This window comes from Cryptomeria japonica, chromosome 2 (genome assembly GCF_030272615.1).
Source record: "Cryptomeria japonica chromosome 2, Sugi_1.0, whole genome shotgun sequence".
Classification (NCBI taxonomy): domain Eukaryota; kingdom Viridiplantae; phylum Streptophyta; class Pinopsida; order Cupressales; family Cupressaceae; genus Cryptomeria; species Cryptomeria japonica.
In genome coordinates this window covers 565633336-565651890 of record NC_081406.1, presented here as the reverse complement: position 1 = coordinate 565651890, position 18555 = coordinate 565633336, and the positions used below count along the sequence as shown (strand labels likewise).

The 18555-nt window shown below is 36.9% G+C and overlaps 2 protein-coding genes across 2 annotated transcripts in view; one reads left to right on the top strand and one right to left on the bottom strand.

Annotated features, from left to right (window-relative positions):
• Positions 1 to 1454: 1454 nt before the first annotated feature.
• The window catches only part of LOC131041533 (ultraviolet-B receptor UVR8), a 191902-nt gene continuing 174801 nt past the window's right edge, over positions 1455 to 18555 (bottom strand). Inside the window, exons 9-11 of the mRNA XM_057974660.2 lie at positions 2233 to 2343; positions 1978 to 2034; positions 1455 to 1838 (exon numbers count right to left, since the gene is read on the bottom strand). Coding sequence (XP_057830643.1) covers positions 1641 to 1838; positions 1978 to 2034; positions 2233 to 2343 — 366 coding nt within the window. The 3' untranslated portion in view covers positions 1455 to 1640. The remainder of the gene's footprint in view (positions 1839 to 1977; positions 2035 to 2232; positions 2344 to 18555) is intronic.
• On the top strand, positions 10961 to 12189 carry LOC131873662 (uncharacterized). The gene is made up of 2 exons (XM_059216727.1): positions 10961 to 11959; positions 12060 to 12189. Exon 1 carries the CDS (start codon positions 10976 to 10978, stop codon positions 11609 to 11611), a length of 636 nt encoding a protein of 211 aa, XP_059072710.1. The 5' UTR covers positions 10961 to 10975; the 3' UTR covers positions 11612 to 11959; positions 12060 to 12189.

Sequence of the window (18555 nt, the reverse complement as noted above, 5' to 3'; positions counted from 1 at the left end):
TTCTTTATTTCGACAAGGTCTAACAAATCCTTCGAAACATAGAATCTTGTAGGCTCTTGACAGTTTGATAGTTGGAAACCTCTTTTCCATTGATGTTTTATTTCACCATTTCTTGATATTGCTATAAATCCTTGGAAATCATATTTAAGCTGCCTCTTCTTATACGATCTTCTTAAAAAAAGGTGCCTCCCTCCCTTAGACAGCTATGTGAAAGAATGAATGTGCAAGGGGTCTTATTTGGAAATGATCCTTCAATCATTGCTAGCTTCTTGAGGATTTTTCCTCTTAAAATATTTAAGCATAAATTACACAATTCTTAATGTTTATAAAAAAATTCCTTTTGTTTTCAAAAGTTATGACTTCTAAAGTGGCGCTGCACACAAATAAAAGAGTAATCTTTTGTCTTGGAGCAAAGTTGGCTTCTTGGGATGAGGAGATATGCCTCCTTTATGACTGCATGAATTTTTTATTTGCCAATTAGCTACTTGAACAGGGCAATCCACCCAATAGAGTGTAAACCCAAATTACAATATTCAAGATTGACGTTTTATACTCAATAAGCCCTTACAACAAATATAATCTTACTAAAGACAATTACCATTATCCCATCCATGTGGGTTAAATACTTTTGTTCTAATTAACCAATGGGATGACTTACAAAGCATATACACCTCAATGTTTACTTATTACTACATAATACATTATAATATCATATTCATAGGAACATTGCACCTTTGGGCTTGAATTTTTATAATGGTAGGAAGTTCTTAGGGATTCCATGACTTAGAAATTTAATCTCTATCTAAAAGTAGTGGAGAAGGTCAATCTAGAACTGAGGACCTAATTTTTTTGAGTCCTTGATGCTAATATTTGTAGATAATACATTAAAAAGTACTGGTATAGATCTGTTTTGACTATCTTTCATCACAAAAAACTTATTTTTTGATGGTATCAACAATCTCATGTGGGATTCACTTTCATCTCCTCATCAAAGTAGAGCTCCCCCACAATATTGAACATGACTCAAATTTTGAGAGAATGAATGTGATTGTCCAAACCTACAAAATATTCACAAATAAATGTTTTTCTGTTTTTCTCATCGAGTGTTCTTTAACTTGGAATTTGAACATAATCTAAATGCTAAATAGTCTTTTCTGTGTGGCTCACAATTTAAATTATGAATTTTGGAGCTTAAGCAGAAATTGGCTCACAATATTTGATCCTTGCATTTCTGGAGATGCCTCGGACAACACACTGATGGGATCTAAGGAGAGTAAACATCTTGCTCTTCAATAACCATTTACAATAGTTTGTTTCTTGTTAAGAAGACAATCTCCTCTTCAATCAAATCTTTTGTTATCCTAAACGTGTTCAATGGAAGGTGCTAATCTAAATTTTATAACAATACATCCAGCTCTTTTATTTACTTCTGAGACAAAATTAAGCCATGTATGTAGACATAAAGTGAGCTTCTTTTTTAGGGTAATGTTCTCTTTTGTGAAAGATATTACTAAATACATATCTTAGTGACTGATAACAAGTTGTACTAGTTATAGAATACAATGCTGTTATAGCCTGAGTTCTTAAAGTCTACTTAAGTTTGGATTTTGATGCCATTTAAATCACATAATTTGTATACATTAAAAAATCTCCTCATTGGATTTCGATGAAGCTATAGCAAGTGTATGTCGACCTCCACATGCAACAAGTTTAGCAACCCAGTGGCCATTATTTTCTGAAGTATTCTTTGGGGATTCTATGTCTATTCGTACTTCCATTGGGTGCCCAGTTGTAACTTTTCGACCATATCCAAGACGGCCATGATCACCTCTTCCATACTGTTCATAATAATAAAATGTATCTATCAGTTTCTTTCTGATATTTCTGAACACATCAGTACTAACTACTCCTAAAAACTCCACATTTGCACTTAACCAACATACAATGATTCATATACTTGCTACTAGATCTACTTACAGAAAACAATCTGCCATCAGTTGTAAGTGCAACTGAATGTGTTCCCCCACAAGAAACCTGCGGATGTATGTCCAAGTTATCCACTTAGCCACATTTTTCTTACCAAACTTCTTTAAAAACACTAGAAAAATTGCTTTGTATACATTTGTTGAAGAAAAATAGTGTTATTAAATATGAAGATTTAAAAATATTGTGACAAAACATCACCTTTATCAATTAATTATGATTCCAACATTAATAAAAGAAATATCGTACCTGTGCAATGCTTTCACCAGCAAGAAGATTCACCTTCTGTGGCACCATTTTGCTGCTTTTGTCATCACCAAAGCCTAATCTTCCATGTTCCCCTCTGCCCCAAGCATACACCTATTAAACAGGATACATGTGATCCAGATCAAAAGATTCTTTATGAAAATCCAGATAGCATATGTTCAGCAGGACTATCATAAAATTGAAAGAATCAAGGGTGCATATTATATTATAAAACTAACAATCCAAACTTTATCCAAGTTTACCTTTTGCATAAATAAAGAATCAAAGTAGTCATGCAGTGTACAAGATAGAAACTTATCTACTTAGCCTGTTAGTTATCTTATTTGTGTTCCAAGAAATAGAGTAAGCTTCCCTAGAATTTCCATTGAATATCAAAGAACATAGAAGCAGATGTACCGAACTGAATGTAATATGTTTATCTGAGAAGCCTCTAATTCTCATAACACAATCACAGTTATTTCTACTCATAGAAAAAAATCTAGATAGTCTGATTTATTCTGCCTGTAAATGGAAACCCAAATAGACATGCAATATTCATAACCATTTTTCCTATGTAATCAGATTAAAGACAGAAAAAAAGATAGAAGCCCTTATACATGTCGTACCGTTGTAAAAAAGCACTGTCAACTGCTAATTATCTGGTATAAATCTAAGGAAATGATTTATTTTTAGTATTTTACAACCAGTGTTACAAGACTCACCAAGACTCGCCAAAACTTGGCAAGTTTGAGAGGAGTCAAGCTTGCCGAGTCTAGGGGACCTGGACTCGGAGTCGGCCAAGTCTTTCCCAAACTCGCCGAGTCTAGGGGACCCAGACTTGGTCTTGGCCAAGTCTTTCCCAAACTCGCTGACTCTTGATGCCCGTACTCTGCCATGTGGCAGTCAATAGAAAAGTCAAAAAAACATAAAATAAAATGTTTTAACTTGCTTTTTTTTACTTATATTTGCTCCTCTACCCTAAAAGCACATTATTTCATTTTCAAGCCAAAGTAGGAGAAAAGAGTTGTGAGCAAAATTTAGAGTGCATTGTAGGCAAACCAGCAAGGAGGTAGAGCAAAAATCCATTGTAGAATCGAATTTGGGCAGCTTCGTAGATATGTTTGGTCCATCAAGAAGTGTCTACCAACAGTTGGAAGGAGCTCTCTGCTGGTTTCAAGCTTGATTTAAAAGGTGAGTTTGTATTTTTTATGGTTTTTTAACCAAAAATTGCATTTTCCTTTACATTTCATTTCTTCTTTCAATTTTATTTTAGTAGATCAAAGAAAGAACCCTAGGTGTGATTGCTTTTTTTTTTGAACAAACCCTAGGTGTTTTCGTAAAAAAAATCTAATTTTATAGTTGCAAACCCTATATTTTTTTGCATTAGTTTAATAATTATAAATCACAGATGTTAATATTTTTGTCTTTACATGTTATTGCAGCAGCCTTGAGATTTTCAAATTGCCTTTATCACAATGTCCAAAACCACAATTAAAAGGGACCAATGTTGGAAACATGCTGAAATTTTCCCTGGGCAAAAGAAAGGAGAGGTAAAATGTTATTATTGCAAAACAATTTACTATGGAGGCATTAATAGATTGAAATACCATCTTGCGCATATACCAGCCCATGATGCTGTGCTATGCTCACAAGTGCCTCCTAAGGTTATTCATGAGGTGTAAGTACAACTAGAAACATTTGAGCTACAAAAAGAAGTGAAAAAGTGGTAAAGAAAGGAGATGGTAGGCGTGGAAGTGTCATGTCCCCACCCTTAACCCAATAGTCAAATTCATAAACATGTTAATAATAAACAGATTATTATACACATTCATATTACATATTCATTAAATGTTACACATCACATATTAATATTAAATATTCATTAATATTCTTATTTACGTATTCATTAATATTCTTATCAATATCACGTATTCATTAATATTACATATTCATTAGTAAACATGATTGATGGCTTTAATACAATATTCCTTAATTACAAAGTATGAATAGGCAGATCACTATTGTCATCAAATATTCTCTGTTTCCAAGAATATCAAAGTATGAAGAAACTAATCAAATTGAGCGATAATAACAATTACTAACGGAATGGTTTAACTAACCAACTTTATCAATGTTAACCTTGTTATGAAAAGAAATGGATTGAATAATCAAACACCATTGGTTATGCTTTATTGATATGAAGGGGCACCATTAGAGTAATGATTTTAGGAGACAAGACATGTCTCTTAAGTCACCTTTCCCAACGTATATGAAGACAATTCCAATCCTTTCCAAAGGCATCGAACAAGGAAGATAAGAAAAGAATAGAGAGGATTATTCAAGGCTGCCAGCAAGGAGATTATCAAGACTGCCAGCAAGGATAGGAAAGAGAAATAAGCTCAGTGACAGGTACGTATATGAAGGATTTCTGATTTAATATTAATATAACAGCCAATATTATATATATTGAAATCCTATATGTATAGCATTAAATATAAACTGTGTGTATGATCTTAAATAAATTGGTGGCATTAATACGATGTAAAGCTGAAGAAGCAAATTATATATAATTATTCAAACAGCATTAAAATGATTACACATAACATTACTGTTAGACAATATATATATATATATATATATATATATATATCTGTTAATGAATCCAAGAATGAATAAGGCAATCAAATTCAGTTTGTGAATTCATATAGTGGTAATAATATAAGAAACAACGTAGTGATTGTGTTGGTGTTGGAAATAAGCCACACACGGACCGACGATGGACTGGTCCAAGAGGGGCTAGTAGTTCAGTGGTAGAGCACTCCAGCAGCGTATGGAAGGTCCGAGGTTCGAGTCCTAGCTGGTCCATGTCTCAACATGGTATCAGAGCCACGCTGATCGAACCTAAGGCATTCAAATTTGAGAAGTTCAAATCGAAGATATAAACATCACATTTTCCATGGCTAATGCTATCAGATTTGAGGACAAAATTGAAGGAGGCGACAATTTCTTAGCATGGAAGTTCAGAAATAAGATGATTCTAAAAGAAAATAAAGTTGAATCATTTGTAAGAGTTGAATCTAAAGAACCAGAGAATGAACCTGACAAATCGACATGGATTGAGGGAAATGAAAAAGCCATGAAGATCATAGTCGATGGAGTGAGAAATAACATTATGCCAATAATAACAAAGCATGAGACTGCCTACCATATGTTCAAAGCACTCGAAAGTGCATTCGAGATAAACAACGCAAGTAGAACCTTGGCTCTAAAAAGGGAAATAAATCATATAAGTATGAACAAAGGAGAGTCAATCAATGCATACTTTATGCGGATATCAGCTCTAAGGGATGAACTGACAATGCTTGGATATGAGATCCAAAGCAAAGAGCTAACGCTCATTGCTCTAGATGGGTTGCCTAGTACATGGGAAACATTCGTCCAAGGCATTAGTGCAAGGGCTAAATATCCGAAATTTGATAGGCTAAGAGCAGATTGTCTTCAAGAGGAGTCAAGGTTAAATAAGAAGGGGATCAAGCAAAAGAACATAGATGAAGATCTCTATGTTCTAAATACCAACTCCAACAAGAAAAGCAAGAAGAAACATTTCAAGAAGAGAAAGAACCGACATGAGAAAAGGTCATCTAAGAAAGACAACACTCACATCCAGTGCTTTAGGTGTGATCAATATCGACACTATGCAGCAAGATGTCCGGATAGAATCAAACAACAAGCTACATTTGCAAAAGTAAAAAGGGAAGAATATGACTCCGAGAAGCATGTATTCTACTCTGCCCTCTCTAGCCAAGTATCCAATAAATCTAACACCTGGATCATTGACAGTGGGTCTTCAAGACACATCACTAGGTATAGAGAATTATTGGATTCCATGTTAGAAGAAATTGATGAATAAGTAACCATTGGTGATGACTCTGCACATCCAATGAAAGGTGTCGGTACCTGCACCATTAAGCTGAAGACAGACATGTCTCTCCAACTCACTGGAGTCCTATTTGTTCTTGGCATCAAGAGGAACTTAATCTCCATATCTGCACTCGAAGATGATGGGTACATAATAACCTTCATGAATGGTAAAGTTCTAGTATGGCCACAAAATTCTTCCATCAAGAAGGCTATAACCCTAGGACATAGAAAAGGCTATTCGTACGAGGTATGTACTAAATCTAACCTAGCCCTACTTCATGAGATTGTAGATTCTAATGAAATTCGGCATAGAAGATTAGGTCATTTAAACTTTCGTGCTTTATGTTCAATGGAAAAATTAGTAATTGGTTTGCCTAAGTTAAAACAATACCATTCTGGTACATGTAAGGGGTGTGCCCTAGGCAAAAATACTAGGAGTTCATTTCAGAATAGTTTTAGGAAAACAAGCAATGTTTTAGAACTAGTTCACTCTGACCTATGTGGGCCAATGTCTGTACCATCATTAGTAGGGTTCCTTTATTATATAATATTCATTGATGACTTCTCTAGGAAGACCTGGATCTACTTTCTTGAAGTAAAGATTCTGAAGAGATCCTCAAGAGATTTAAGGAATTCAAATCTCTCTTTGAAAACTCTTCCAGAAAGAAAATAAAAATCCTGAGGACTAATAATGGGAGGGAATATACCTCAGACATTTTTAGGGAATTTTGTAAAGAAGCTGGGATTAAGAGGGAGTTCATTGTCCCTTACAAGCCCCAACAAAATGGGGTTGCTGAGAGGAAGAATAGAACCATTGTAGAAACAGCCAAAGCCATGCTTCTTGATCAAAACTTAGAAACTCATCTTTGGGTAGAAGCCTCCAACACTGTTGTATACATACAAAATAGATGTCCTCACTCCCACATTGAAGATAAAACTCTTGAAGAAGTTTTTACAGGGATAAAACCTGATATCACTCACTTTAGGATATTTGGATGCCCTGTCTACTTTCATATACCTAAAGAGAAAAGAACAAAACTAGAACCCTCTGGAAGAAAAGGAATCTTTGTTGGATATAGTGAAACCTCTAAAGCCTACAGAATATTTGTGCCTGGACATAGCAATATTGAACTTAGTAGAGATGTAATATATGAAGAGGACATAGCCTTCAAAAGGGCTAAATACTCTATTGAGTCAGAAATCTATGCTCCATCTTCAGACATAGAAGAGGATCCCACTCCTGAGATTCAGAGGGAGTGTTCAGAAGAAAATGAAGTACAAAGTCCTCCCCAAGAAATCCCTAAGAAAAGACCTCTATGGGTTCACAAAACAATGGAAGATGCAAGGGACTTTGTAGCTCCTCCAGGGACTTTTAGAGAAAGTAAGAGGCCACGAAGATTCACTAGCTATGTAGCCCTAATGAATGACCTCTCCAAATCGAAACCCTCTAGTGTACCAGAAGCTCTTAAACATCAAGTTTGGAAAGATGCCATGTCGGAAGAATATAAATCCATCCTAAACAATGATGTGTGGGAAATTGTTCCTAGGCCAAAAGGGAAATCCTTTGTCTCATCCAAGTGGCTATTCAAAATCAAACAAGTAGCAAATGGTAGCATAGAGAAACATAAAGCCAGATTTGTTGCCCGGGGGTTCTCACAAAAAAAAGGAATAGACTATGATGAGACATTTGCTCCAGTTGCTAGATACACCTCTGTCAGAACAATACTGGCCATTGCAGCAGCCAAAGGTTGGAAAGTCCATCAGATGGATGTGAAAACTGCTTTCTTAAATGGTGAAATTGAGGAGGAAGTCTACTTGGAACAACCAGAAGGGTTTGAGATCCACAATGCTGAGACACATGTGTGCAGATTAAAGAAAGCTCTATATGGTCTAAAACAGGCTCCCAGGGCCTGGTATGAAAGAATTGATAGCTATCTCCTGAGATTCAGATTCTCAAGGAATGATGCAGATCCGAATCTTTACTTCAAGAAAGTCAAAGGTGATATGCTGATATTGATCTTATATGTTGATGATCTTCTGATTATAGGACAAGATCACCTTATTGGTCAATGTAAGAAAGACCTTGAAAAAGAGTTTGATATGAAGGATTTAGGCCTTCTATATTACTTTCTTGGATTGGAAGTTTGGCAAAACTCTAACAGTATTATACTTAATCAAGGAAAATACACCTTAGACATATTGAAGAAATTTGGTATGATGAACTGCAGATCCATGACTTCTCCTATGGAAACTAATCTTCACAAACTAAAGGAGGCAGTAGCAGATTCCCCATTGGTAGATCCCACTCTCTACAGACAGATGATTGGATCATTAATGTACCTGGTCAATACTAGACCTAATATCTGTTATCCAGTAAATGCCTTGAGTCAGTTCATGTGTGAACCTAAGGAGATTCATCTTATGGCTGTAAAACATATCATGAGATACGTTCAAGGCACTCTTAACTATGGACTCAAGTATGAGAATATTGGTTTGGATCTTCACGAGTTCACTGATTCAGATTGGGATGGAAGTGTGACTGACAAGAAAAGCACCTCAGGGTGCTGCTTCAGCTTGGGTTCAACCATGATATCTTGGATTAGCAGGAAACAGTCTTTAGTAGCTTAGAGTTCTATAGAGGCCGAATATATCGCAGCTTCCATGGCTGCACGAGAAGCTGTATGGCTACAGAAACTACTTGTAGGATTATTCGGAGAACCACTGAAGCCTACTATAATTCATTGTGATAATCAGAGTTGTATAAAACTCTTTGTGAAACCTGTATTTCATGATAGATCCAAACACAAAGAGATTCCTTATCACTATGTGAGAGATATGGTGGATAGGAATGTGATTTAGTTGCAGTATATCAGTACAGGAGACTAGACAGTAGACATACTGACCAAGCCTCTATCCAGAGTGAAAGTTGAACACTTCAGGAAAGGTCTTGGTATGATTGAGTTATAATTAGCTTTGTAATCCATAGTAATATATGAGATGTTTAATGCAAACTTCTTTTGTCGTGTTATGACTTTATGGGCTCCACCCCCTGTGTACATTTCTAAAAGGTGACGATCTTTTAGACAATGAACACTTGTATTAAACATTATAAGGTGACGATCTTGTAATGTTGATATCATTCTGACTCATGGATGTGACATGATATGTTATGGTAGACATTATGTGACGTAATGTCAGTGCACATACCATAACCTGGATATAAGGGAATTCAACATTCTCAGTATTGTATATCCAAGGTATCGCATGTTATGCGATACTAATATCACGTGTTATGTGATATCTATGCCATGAGATGATGTGATATATTCCTGTGTCACTTATTATGTGATACATCATGTCACAAGTACATTTGATATGATCCTTTGTATTACGAGGTCATGTAATACATCCTATTATGAGAAATGTGATGCTTATTTCAATGTTTACATAAGTCTCCAGTTATCTTCCCTAGCTAAGAGGGAGTGTTGAAACTAAGTAGCTTCGGTAAGATAAATGATTGAATGAGAGACTTCATTTATCTCTCATTCAATCATCTAACTTATCGATATAACTACAAGCTACTAGTAAACTTCATGATTATATGCATTCCACAATCCAAACATCGGATTGCACAGTTCGATATATGAACATCATTAATCGATCGTGCCATGACCATATTTCATATGCTGTGATTGCAATAGAACAGATCAAATTTATGATAACTATCATAGTTATCATATGATAGCATCGATTGATGTTATCATATGATAACTATAAATAGTTATTGTATTAATCTCATCATACCGATTTGCCATCGGTTGTTAATATAATTGCATTTGTCATGAGCCGATTAGTTATCGGATTGTTAATGTAATAACATTTGTCATGAACTGATTTGTTATCATTTGATATTGTTAATTGCACTTAACGTGAACCGAATTGGTATCGGTTATTAAACATTATATAGCACTTGCTTTAAACCCAATAGTTATTGGTAAAACACTTTATTGAAGCGATGCCTATGAACCGATCAAGACATGTCTTGATCAGATGTGTCAAGAGCAGAGAAACGAATATCGCCTGGACTCGCCTGGACTCGGCGAGTCCGAGTGCGAGTCACCCTCGCCGAGTCCTGGGGACTCGGACTCGGACTTTGCCGAGTCCAGGAGCCAGACTCGCCAGACTCGCCGAGTTTGGCGAGTTTGGCCCAAACTCGCCAAACTCGGCGAGTCCCGTGCCTGGGACTCGGCCGGCGACGAAGTCAATGAAAAGTTAAAAAAAAAACAATTTTAAATGGTTTTTTTGACTTGTTTTTTTTGTGTTATTTTTGTTTTATACCTAAAAGTGACTTTCATTTCATTCATTTGCAAAAATAGGAGTAAAGTGAGATAAAAAGAATAACAAGGGTGCATTGAAGAAAAACCAGCAAGGAAGATTTCTTCAATTTCTTCAATTTTCTTCAAGAGTTCTAAGAGGTAACATTGTTTTTTTGAGATTTTTTTGTTTCTTATATGCAAAAATTCATTTTTCTATTCTTTTTTTTTGAAAGTTTTACATTTTATTCCAAAATCTTTTCTATGTTACTATGTAGGCCCAGGGTTTGTAATTTTATTTTTTTTAAAGTAGGGTTTGACAAACCCTACAATTTAAAAAAAAAAAAATTGCAAACCCTACTTTAGCTTTTTTGAAAAAAATGTTCAATGAGAATGAAATTATGAATGCACAACACAGAATGAATGTCTTAATTTATTTTTGCATTTGTAATGTTTTATTGCAGCAACCTTCACATTCTTATTTGCCTCAAGTTTCACAAAACAATCATACAATGTCCTCTTCTAGACCTCCCATTAGAAAGGTCCCTGCTTGGAAATATCATGAGGATTTTCCAGGGCAAAGAAAAGGGCAAACAAAGTGTATATTTTGCAAAACAATATTCCATGGAGGCATATATAGATTGAAATACCATATTGCTGGTGTGCGTGGGCATGATGCCGACCCATGCACAAAAGCAGTCACTGAGGCTGTACGTGATTGCTATGTAATGGTTGAAGAAATTGAAAGGAAAAGGAAAGAAAAAGAGGATCTCACAGTCATTGGGAGACATGCACCTTTAGGAACAGGGACACAATTAGGTTGTGTTGGAGGGCCTTCTTCCTTACCTTCATATCGTCCCACTCATTTTGCTACTACTCATGCTTCCGGTTCTGCTTCTATAAGTGCCAGTGCCAGTGCCTCTGCCCCTTCTCATGTTCCTAGCACTGGCAGTGGTAGTGGGAGTGTTAGCATTGGACCTAGGATTCGTAAATCTAGGTTGGATACCTTTTTTGCACCTTGCACTACTCCTGGGTCCCAACAGTCACTTGAGAGCATGGGTTGGAACAAGGAGGTCCATGATGCTGCTAAAATGGCAGTTGGCAGATTTTGGATCTATGGCAGTATTCCATTCTTCACAGCCAGGTAAATGTTTTATGTTTGATTGTTTTAATTTTTATAATTTGATTGTTCGTATTAATTTTTGTTGTATATAGTTCATTATACATAGTACATACTTATCTCATTAAAATTATTTGTGACAGGTCACCTTATTGGCAAGAAATGGTTGATGCCCTTACCATTTGTGGGGCGGGGTTCAAAGCCCCTTCTGAGTTTGATTTGAGGGGACCCATTTTGACTGAATTGGTGAATGATGTGAAGAAAGAATTGGGTGATCAACGCCAAATATGGAGCACTAAAGGTTGCACCATCATGACTGATGGTTGGACAGACAGGAGAAATAGAACTCTCCTTAATTTTCTTGTTTCTTCCGCAGGTGATTGATTAATTTTAGTTTCATTTAGGCATTAATTTTTTATTTTTCATTTAATGATTTATTGAATGATCATTGATCTTGCTTTATTTTTTTATTTCAGGGGGCACCGTTTTCATCAAGTCTATTGATGCCTCCGCCCATTGCAAGAATGCCACCTACCTATGTGAGCAGATAGAGGAGGTGATTAATGAGGTGGGTGAAGAGAACGTGGTACAGGTGGTGACTGACAATGCACCAACTTATGTTGCTGCAGGTAAACTTTTGATTACAAACTAATTTTGTTTGCAAATTAATTTCTATTTTGTAACCTCATTAATTACAATGCAACAAATTATGTTGTTGCAGGCAGACTATTGATGGAGAGGCGCCCATCTATAGTTTGGACTCCATGTGCCGCCCATTGCATTGACCTCATGTTAGAGGATATTGGAAAACTTCCATGGGTCAAGACATGTGTAGAAAAGGCAAGAAATGTGTGCAAATTTGTATATAATCATTCATGGGTGTTGGCTCTTATGAGACAATACACAGACCATAAGGAGTTAGCTTGTCCAGGAATCACAAGATTTGCCACAAACTTCATCACATTGCAGTCCATGCTTCATTGTAAGATGGCCTTGAGACGTATGATTGTTGGTGAGGAGTGGTCTTCCTCATCCTATGCTGCCACCCCAGCAGGGAAAGATATGGCAGACTGCATTTTTGATGAGCGAGGCTTTTGGAGCCCTTGTGATGAGATAGTGAAGGTAATTTTTTTATAAATTCTACAATTTTTATTTAACTTTTTGTTTTATAACTTATTCATCATATTCTCTTATTTGCTCATGTTTTAAATTACACAATATTTTCAATTTTACAGTTTGTTAAGCCCTTGGTGGTTTTGTTGCGAGTTGCGGATGGAGAAAAGCCCGCAATGGGCTACATATATGAGGGCATGGATAGGGCGAAAGAGGGCATCAAATCTATCTATGCAGGAGATGAGAGCAAGTATGGTCCCATTTGGCAGATCATTGATAAGAGATGGCATCATCAGCTTCATAGGCCCATCCATGCAGCAGCCTATTATTTGAATCCGGCATTCCATTTTAGCCCTACTTTCAGGGCTGATGCGGAGGTCCTTGATGGGCTATACTCAGTCATGGAGAAGATGGCACCTGTTGGTTGTACTCAGACAGATCTTATGCGAGAGCTACAGTTGTTCTCAAATGCACAAGGGGAGACCTTTTCTCGTACTATCGCCAAAGAAAGTAGGACAACTATGATGCCAGGTAAAAATAAATTGTAAGGCTTAATTTTAGTTTTATTGTATATTGTTAAATGAGTTTATGAGAGACTGATTTTATTTATTTTTCTCATTTCAAACTCAGATAATTGGTGGAGCTTTTTTGGCCCAACGACACCAAATCTTCAGAAGTTGGCCATTCGCATCTTGAGCCAACCATGCAGTGCATCTGGTTGTGAGCGCAATTGGAGTATGTTTGAGCACATACACTCCAAGAGGCGCAATAGATTATCCATGGAGAAGATGAATGATCTTATCTTTGTTCACTACAACCTCCGCCTGAGAATGAGAAAGAATGCATTAGCTGACATCTCTCCTATCATTCTAGATGAGGTTGATCCTGAGGCAGAGTGGGCCATTGAGACAGATCCTGTGGCTGTCTTTAGTGATGATGACACTGATTGGATCGACCAGGTAGATATAGAGGCTGAGGCTGTAGCCATGGCAGAGGAGGAGCAGAGAGCACGAGTAGAGAGAGGAGATTCAAAGGCAGATGGTGATAGTGATACAGATGGTGACAGTGACACAGATGTTCCTGATGTTGGTGAGCATGGCGTGGTGTCACGAGGAGCGGCTATGGCTGCCCAATCATCTATGACCTACCTTAGACGCCTTCGTAGGGGGCCGGGGCCTTCATCGGAGCCGACGTCGGGGCCGGAGGGTGCAGACTCCTGCGCCATAGGCTTGTAGATGTATTTACCTTTGTTATTTGTATGGAACATTTGATGATGATCATATGATGACATGGATTTTTTATTCCATGAGTTTTGTAATATTGTATACATTTGACAATATTTATATATCTATGTTTGTTATTTCCTTCAGCTACAATTTGCGTTTATGCTTATGTGATAGATTATAGATGTATACTTGTGTATGTATTATGTAATGAAATGAGCCAAGTTTGATGATGTTATTGTGTCTTATTCAATAAAGGGTGCATGAAACAAGTTTTAAATCTTAAAAAATCTCTAAATTTTTTGAGTTTTTCACTTTCCCGAGTCTAGCCGAGTCTAGAGCCGAGTCTGACGCCGAGTTCCGAGTCCGAGTCCGAGCCGAGTCCGAGTCCCGTTTCTTTGGTCAAGAGACATGTTCAATCAAGGCATGCCTTGATCGGTGGGCATCACATATAAGTAGATGCCATGTGAAGTGCTGTAGATGATATAGAAATTAATCAATGTTGTCCACAACAATTTGAAACATAAAAGCAACAATTAATAACAGTAAAAGAATACAAAATTTCCTACAACTTAGATTTGAATAACATTTACATGTACAAACTCAGAACTTTTTAAAAACTAAGTGAAGAAGAAAAACTTATACAAAAGGCCTCCAAAATTCAAAATTTGAATTTTTTCTCAAAAAGATGTATTTTCACCTCCCCTACAAATCAAGTAGATGACAGAAAGTAAACCCCTCCAAGGAAGCCTCAAGAGTTGTCAAATTGAAAACAAACTCAAGGGGTCGGATCTAACTGAAGTCAAGCTTCCAATTAGGTGACTAAAACACTTATTTTACCTCCACATGTTGACTCATCTCCAAAGATAACTAAGCTTTCTCTTGACTTATGCAAAGGCTTCAAGACTTACATTAAGATCAACGTAGCATCTTATCTTATTTTGCATCAATAACATTTATCAAAATGATTTATGCTATCACTTTAATAAAGCTTTACAATTTGAATGCATGAAATAAGGTTTGTTGAATAAAGTAACCCTAAAAGGGCTTATTTGACTATATTTCTATAAGTGTTTATCAAACACTTGAAAGAAATACAAGGGTAACACAGACCTACGACATAATAAAGCTTTTGTTAAATAAAGGCAAAAATCCTTTCACTTTCATCGAGCTCCTTAGGGTTTGAAAACCTAACACAGAGAATGAAAAGATGAAGACATTTCGTTTTATTTCATTTTACCTTTTTGGTGCTTGAGGAGGGTGCCGCCATGAAACCTAGGGTTTCGGCTTGAATACAATCTCTTTAGTTGTTATTATTGTACATTTGCAGGAAATAACCAAAGGAAAAGCGAGGTATGGTCATCTCCATGATACTTTTCTTATTCGTGTCATAACTATCACTAGTGTTTCTTTATTCTGAAACATCTGCTCCTCTGTTCCTGAAGCTTCTTTTACTGGATTTTATTTTTGATGCTTCGCTTCTACTTTCTAAGGTTACTATGCTTTTCCAAGAGACTATAAATTTGCCTTATAACTGAGATCTTTAAGTGTTCACTATATTTCTTCATTACACTTGGCTCCTTATGCTGCTCTATGTGGCTATATGCATTTTAGTCTTATGCTTTGTTATTAAACACTGCTGCTCTGAGTTTGAAGTTTGCGGGTGTAAAAGTTGCTCTATGGTGCTTAGATAAGAATGGCACTTTTCTTTGTTCTTATTCATTCTACCATCACCGCGTTGAGGCTGCAGATGAAAACTATCACTATTCTGGAGACTGAAAAGCTTATGCACAATATCTCAACCCTTGGTTGCAGAGATTACTTTAGTGGCGAATATTCGCCAATGGCAAATTTTTCACGTCGGCGACCTGGGAAATGGCGAATATTTTGTACTGACTGGGGGTCAAATTCATGGCCCGATCGCCATATGTTTTATGTAACTAAATGTTTTTATGCGAGGATTTCGCCAATACAATATAGGTTGGACACGATAAATTTTTTCGCCTACACTGTCCAAGGTTGCCTTAATAGACGACTATAATTTGCCTATAGGCATGTGAAGATTTGTTCGCTAGAAGGACCCAATTCGCCCGACATTTTGCCGACGTGTGTCTTCATTCACCCCAACTTTCGCCAACTATATTGTATTTGCCAATTATTTGAAAGACCCATAATCCCCTCAAAAATTACATAAGTCGTGTTATAGTTACGCGGGATTCGTCAAATATTTGTATACCATATAAAATTCCCGTGGAATTAGCCATATAAGGATTGGTATAAATACATGCAAAGATCAGATCTATCTCTACACAATCTGGTGGGTTCTAGGCTCTGAATTTTGATCAATAGCGAAGTTTTAGACTAAGGAAATTCATTGCTGTTGACTGCATTGGCGACTGCTAGTGACCTAAAGGTGAGCAATCATATTTTTGAAGTGTTATAATGTTATTCTGAATTTATCTATATTTGTTTGCACTATTGAGTTCATTTTTATTCAGTGGCGACCCGTCAATGCCAAGTGGTTAGCCGGGACATTCAAACCTCAAACATCTAGATTGTAGGTCGTAGGGCCAATGAAACATATATCATACTTTATAGCCTATTATTTTATTTTTTATTTTTTATTTTTTTTAAGGGCAAGCGCTTTTGACTGGAGCTATGAACCAGTGAGATCACATGCGAGGACCTCATCTCCTTGTCATGAGCCAAGGCATCCTCGTTGAAGCACCTGCACGACTTGAGAGCACCAGTCGTCATTTCCATTGGTCAACGAACAGAGACAAACCATCGATCGAGCCGCTAACAGTGAGAGCCGACATCAAACTTTACCCTACATCTGTGCTAGGCCTTCCTCGCGATACGCGCTACTATATTGGTCTGTCGGCACTAGCGGGGCGGAGCAGATGTTTTTCCGGGATGGGGGGACCTACGGACAATCACAGTCAGCGAGGGGCGAGATAAACCTCCACCTCACCGCACCGCCCAGCTTGGATGACACGACGTGAGGCTCGGGGGTTTTGACCTCGAGACCTCCACCCAGAGGTGTGCAGCCTACAACCGCTGCGGTACGGGGACAACCCCTACTTTATATCCTATTATTGCTTCTTCAACAAATTGATATTCTTTTGACAACCTTTATTTCGTTGGAGATATCGAACAGGAAGAAGGGTAGGAAACCTGAATGTGGGGAAGGCCATGAGAGGCCAACAAAAAGCAGAACGTTGTCTTCATACTTTGGCTTTGGAAAAGAGTGTGGTGAAAATCAAGAAGGTACATCATCACAAGTACAAGTAAAAAATTTGCAACCTACACCGCATGTTGAAGACGACGACGAAACCAAACATGGGCCCTTAGTATCCATACCTAAAGCATTTTTAATCATAAAATTTGTTACAAAATTTATGTCAACACTGGTTGAAAGTGATCATGTCTTGTACAGGATATATCGTTCCTGAAACCAGTTGCTTTGATCGTCTTTGTCTTATACAGGAGGTGTCATTCTTGAAACCAGACTGAATCTCGCTCTTATCAATCTAATCAATCAAGCTTTATCAATAATCAAGAACCACATCATCGTGATCGTAGAACTCGCATTTTCATCAACCAGTTGCAAAAATCAAATCATTTCTAATCGGAATATCAATTTCGCAAAAATTCACACTCCAAAAAATCAATTATCTCAATTGATCTCTCGAGGGGGCATCATCATACCACAATTTATCAATCAATGTCTGGGGCATCCTATTGAACCAATATCATCATCAAAATGAGATTATTTTTTGAATCAACATGTCATCACACCTTGCTTCAAAGAGAGGCAAAATGTATACACCCAAAAATGGTCTGAAGATAATTAATTAAATAAGCATGATGGATGCTTAACACCTACCATATGGAACCAAAAGGGATGTAGCATCTACTCTTGGGCCTAGGGTGGAGGGTCTCTTGGACACCCTATCCAGCTAGCCTACCCTAGTACTAAGAATTGGATAATAAAGAATGGCAACTAACCTACAATCTGATTTTATCTAACAAATATAATACTAATGGTAATTAATATATTAAAAAAATAAAAAATGAAAAATTGTATCATTCAATCTAATTCATTAGTATATGTTTCAGTTTCTAAGTATTACTTCATATGTGTTCTCTAATTTTGTGTTGCAGGAAAACAATATACAAAGGTACTCCCATAAACTTAATTACCTATTTTAGATTTGGGCAGATTTAGGTTAATTTAAAGTGTAACTAATTAGAGGACATTACAAGATGGTAGTAGAGAGTCTTCTTCCACGTATCCATTTTGTCCTTCTTCAAGTGGTAGGCCTTGTAGTGCTAATGTTGGTGGCGGTGTTGGTGTTGGTGCTAGTGTTGTTGAACACATCACAGGACTGAGAGGGGGGCAAGGGGGGTTGAATCAGTCTGAACCTTAAAACAACTTACTTATAATTGTTTAAACTTCAAACCGCAACTAACTTATCTTTGCAATTATGAAACAAGAAAGCACAAAGCACAACACACACAAGAACACTAGATTTATGTGGAAAACCTAAGGAAAGAAAAACCACGATGAGAATCACAATCACAATATGAATAACTAATTACAAGTTTTAGGCTAAAGGCTAGGGAGCTCACT

Coding starts and splice junctions, on each gene's coding strand:
- LOC131873662 (XM_059216727.1), top strand. CDS start 10,976: ATGTCCTCTTCTAGACCTCCCATTAGAAAGGTCCCTGCTTGGAAATAT.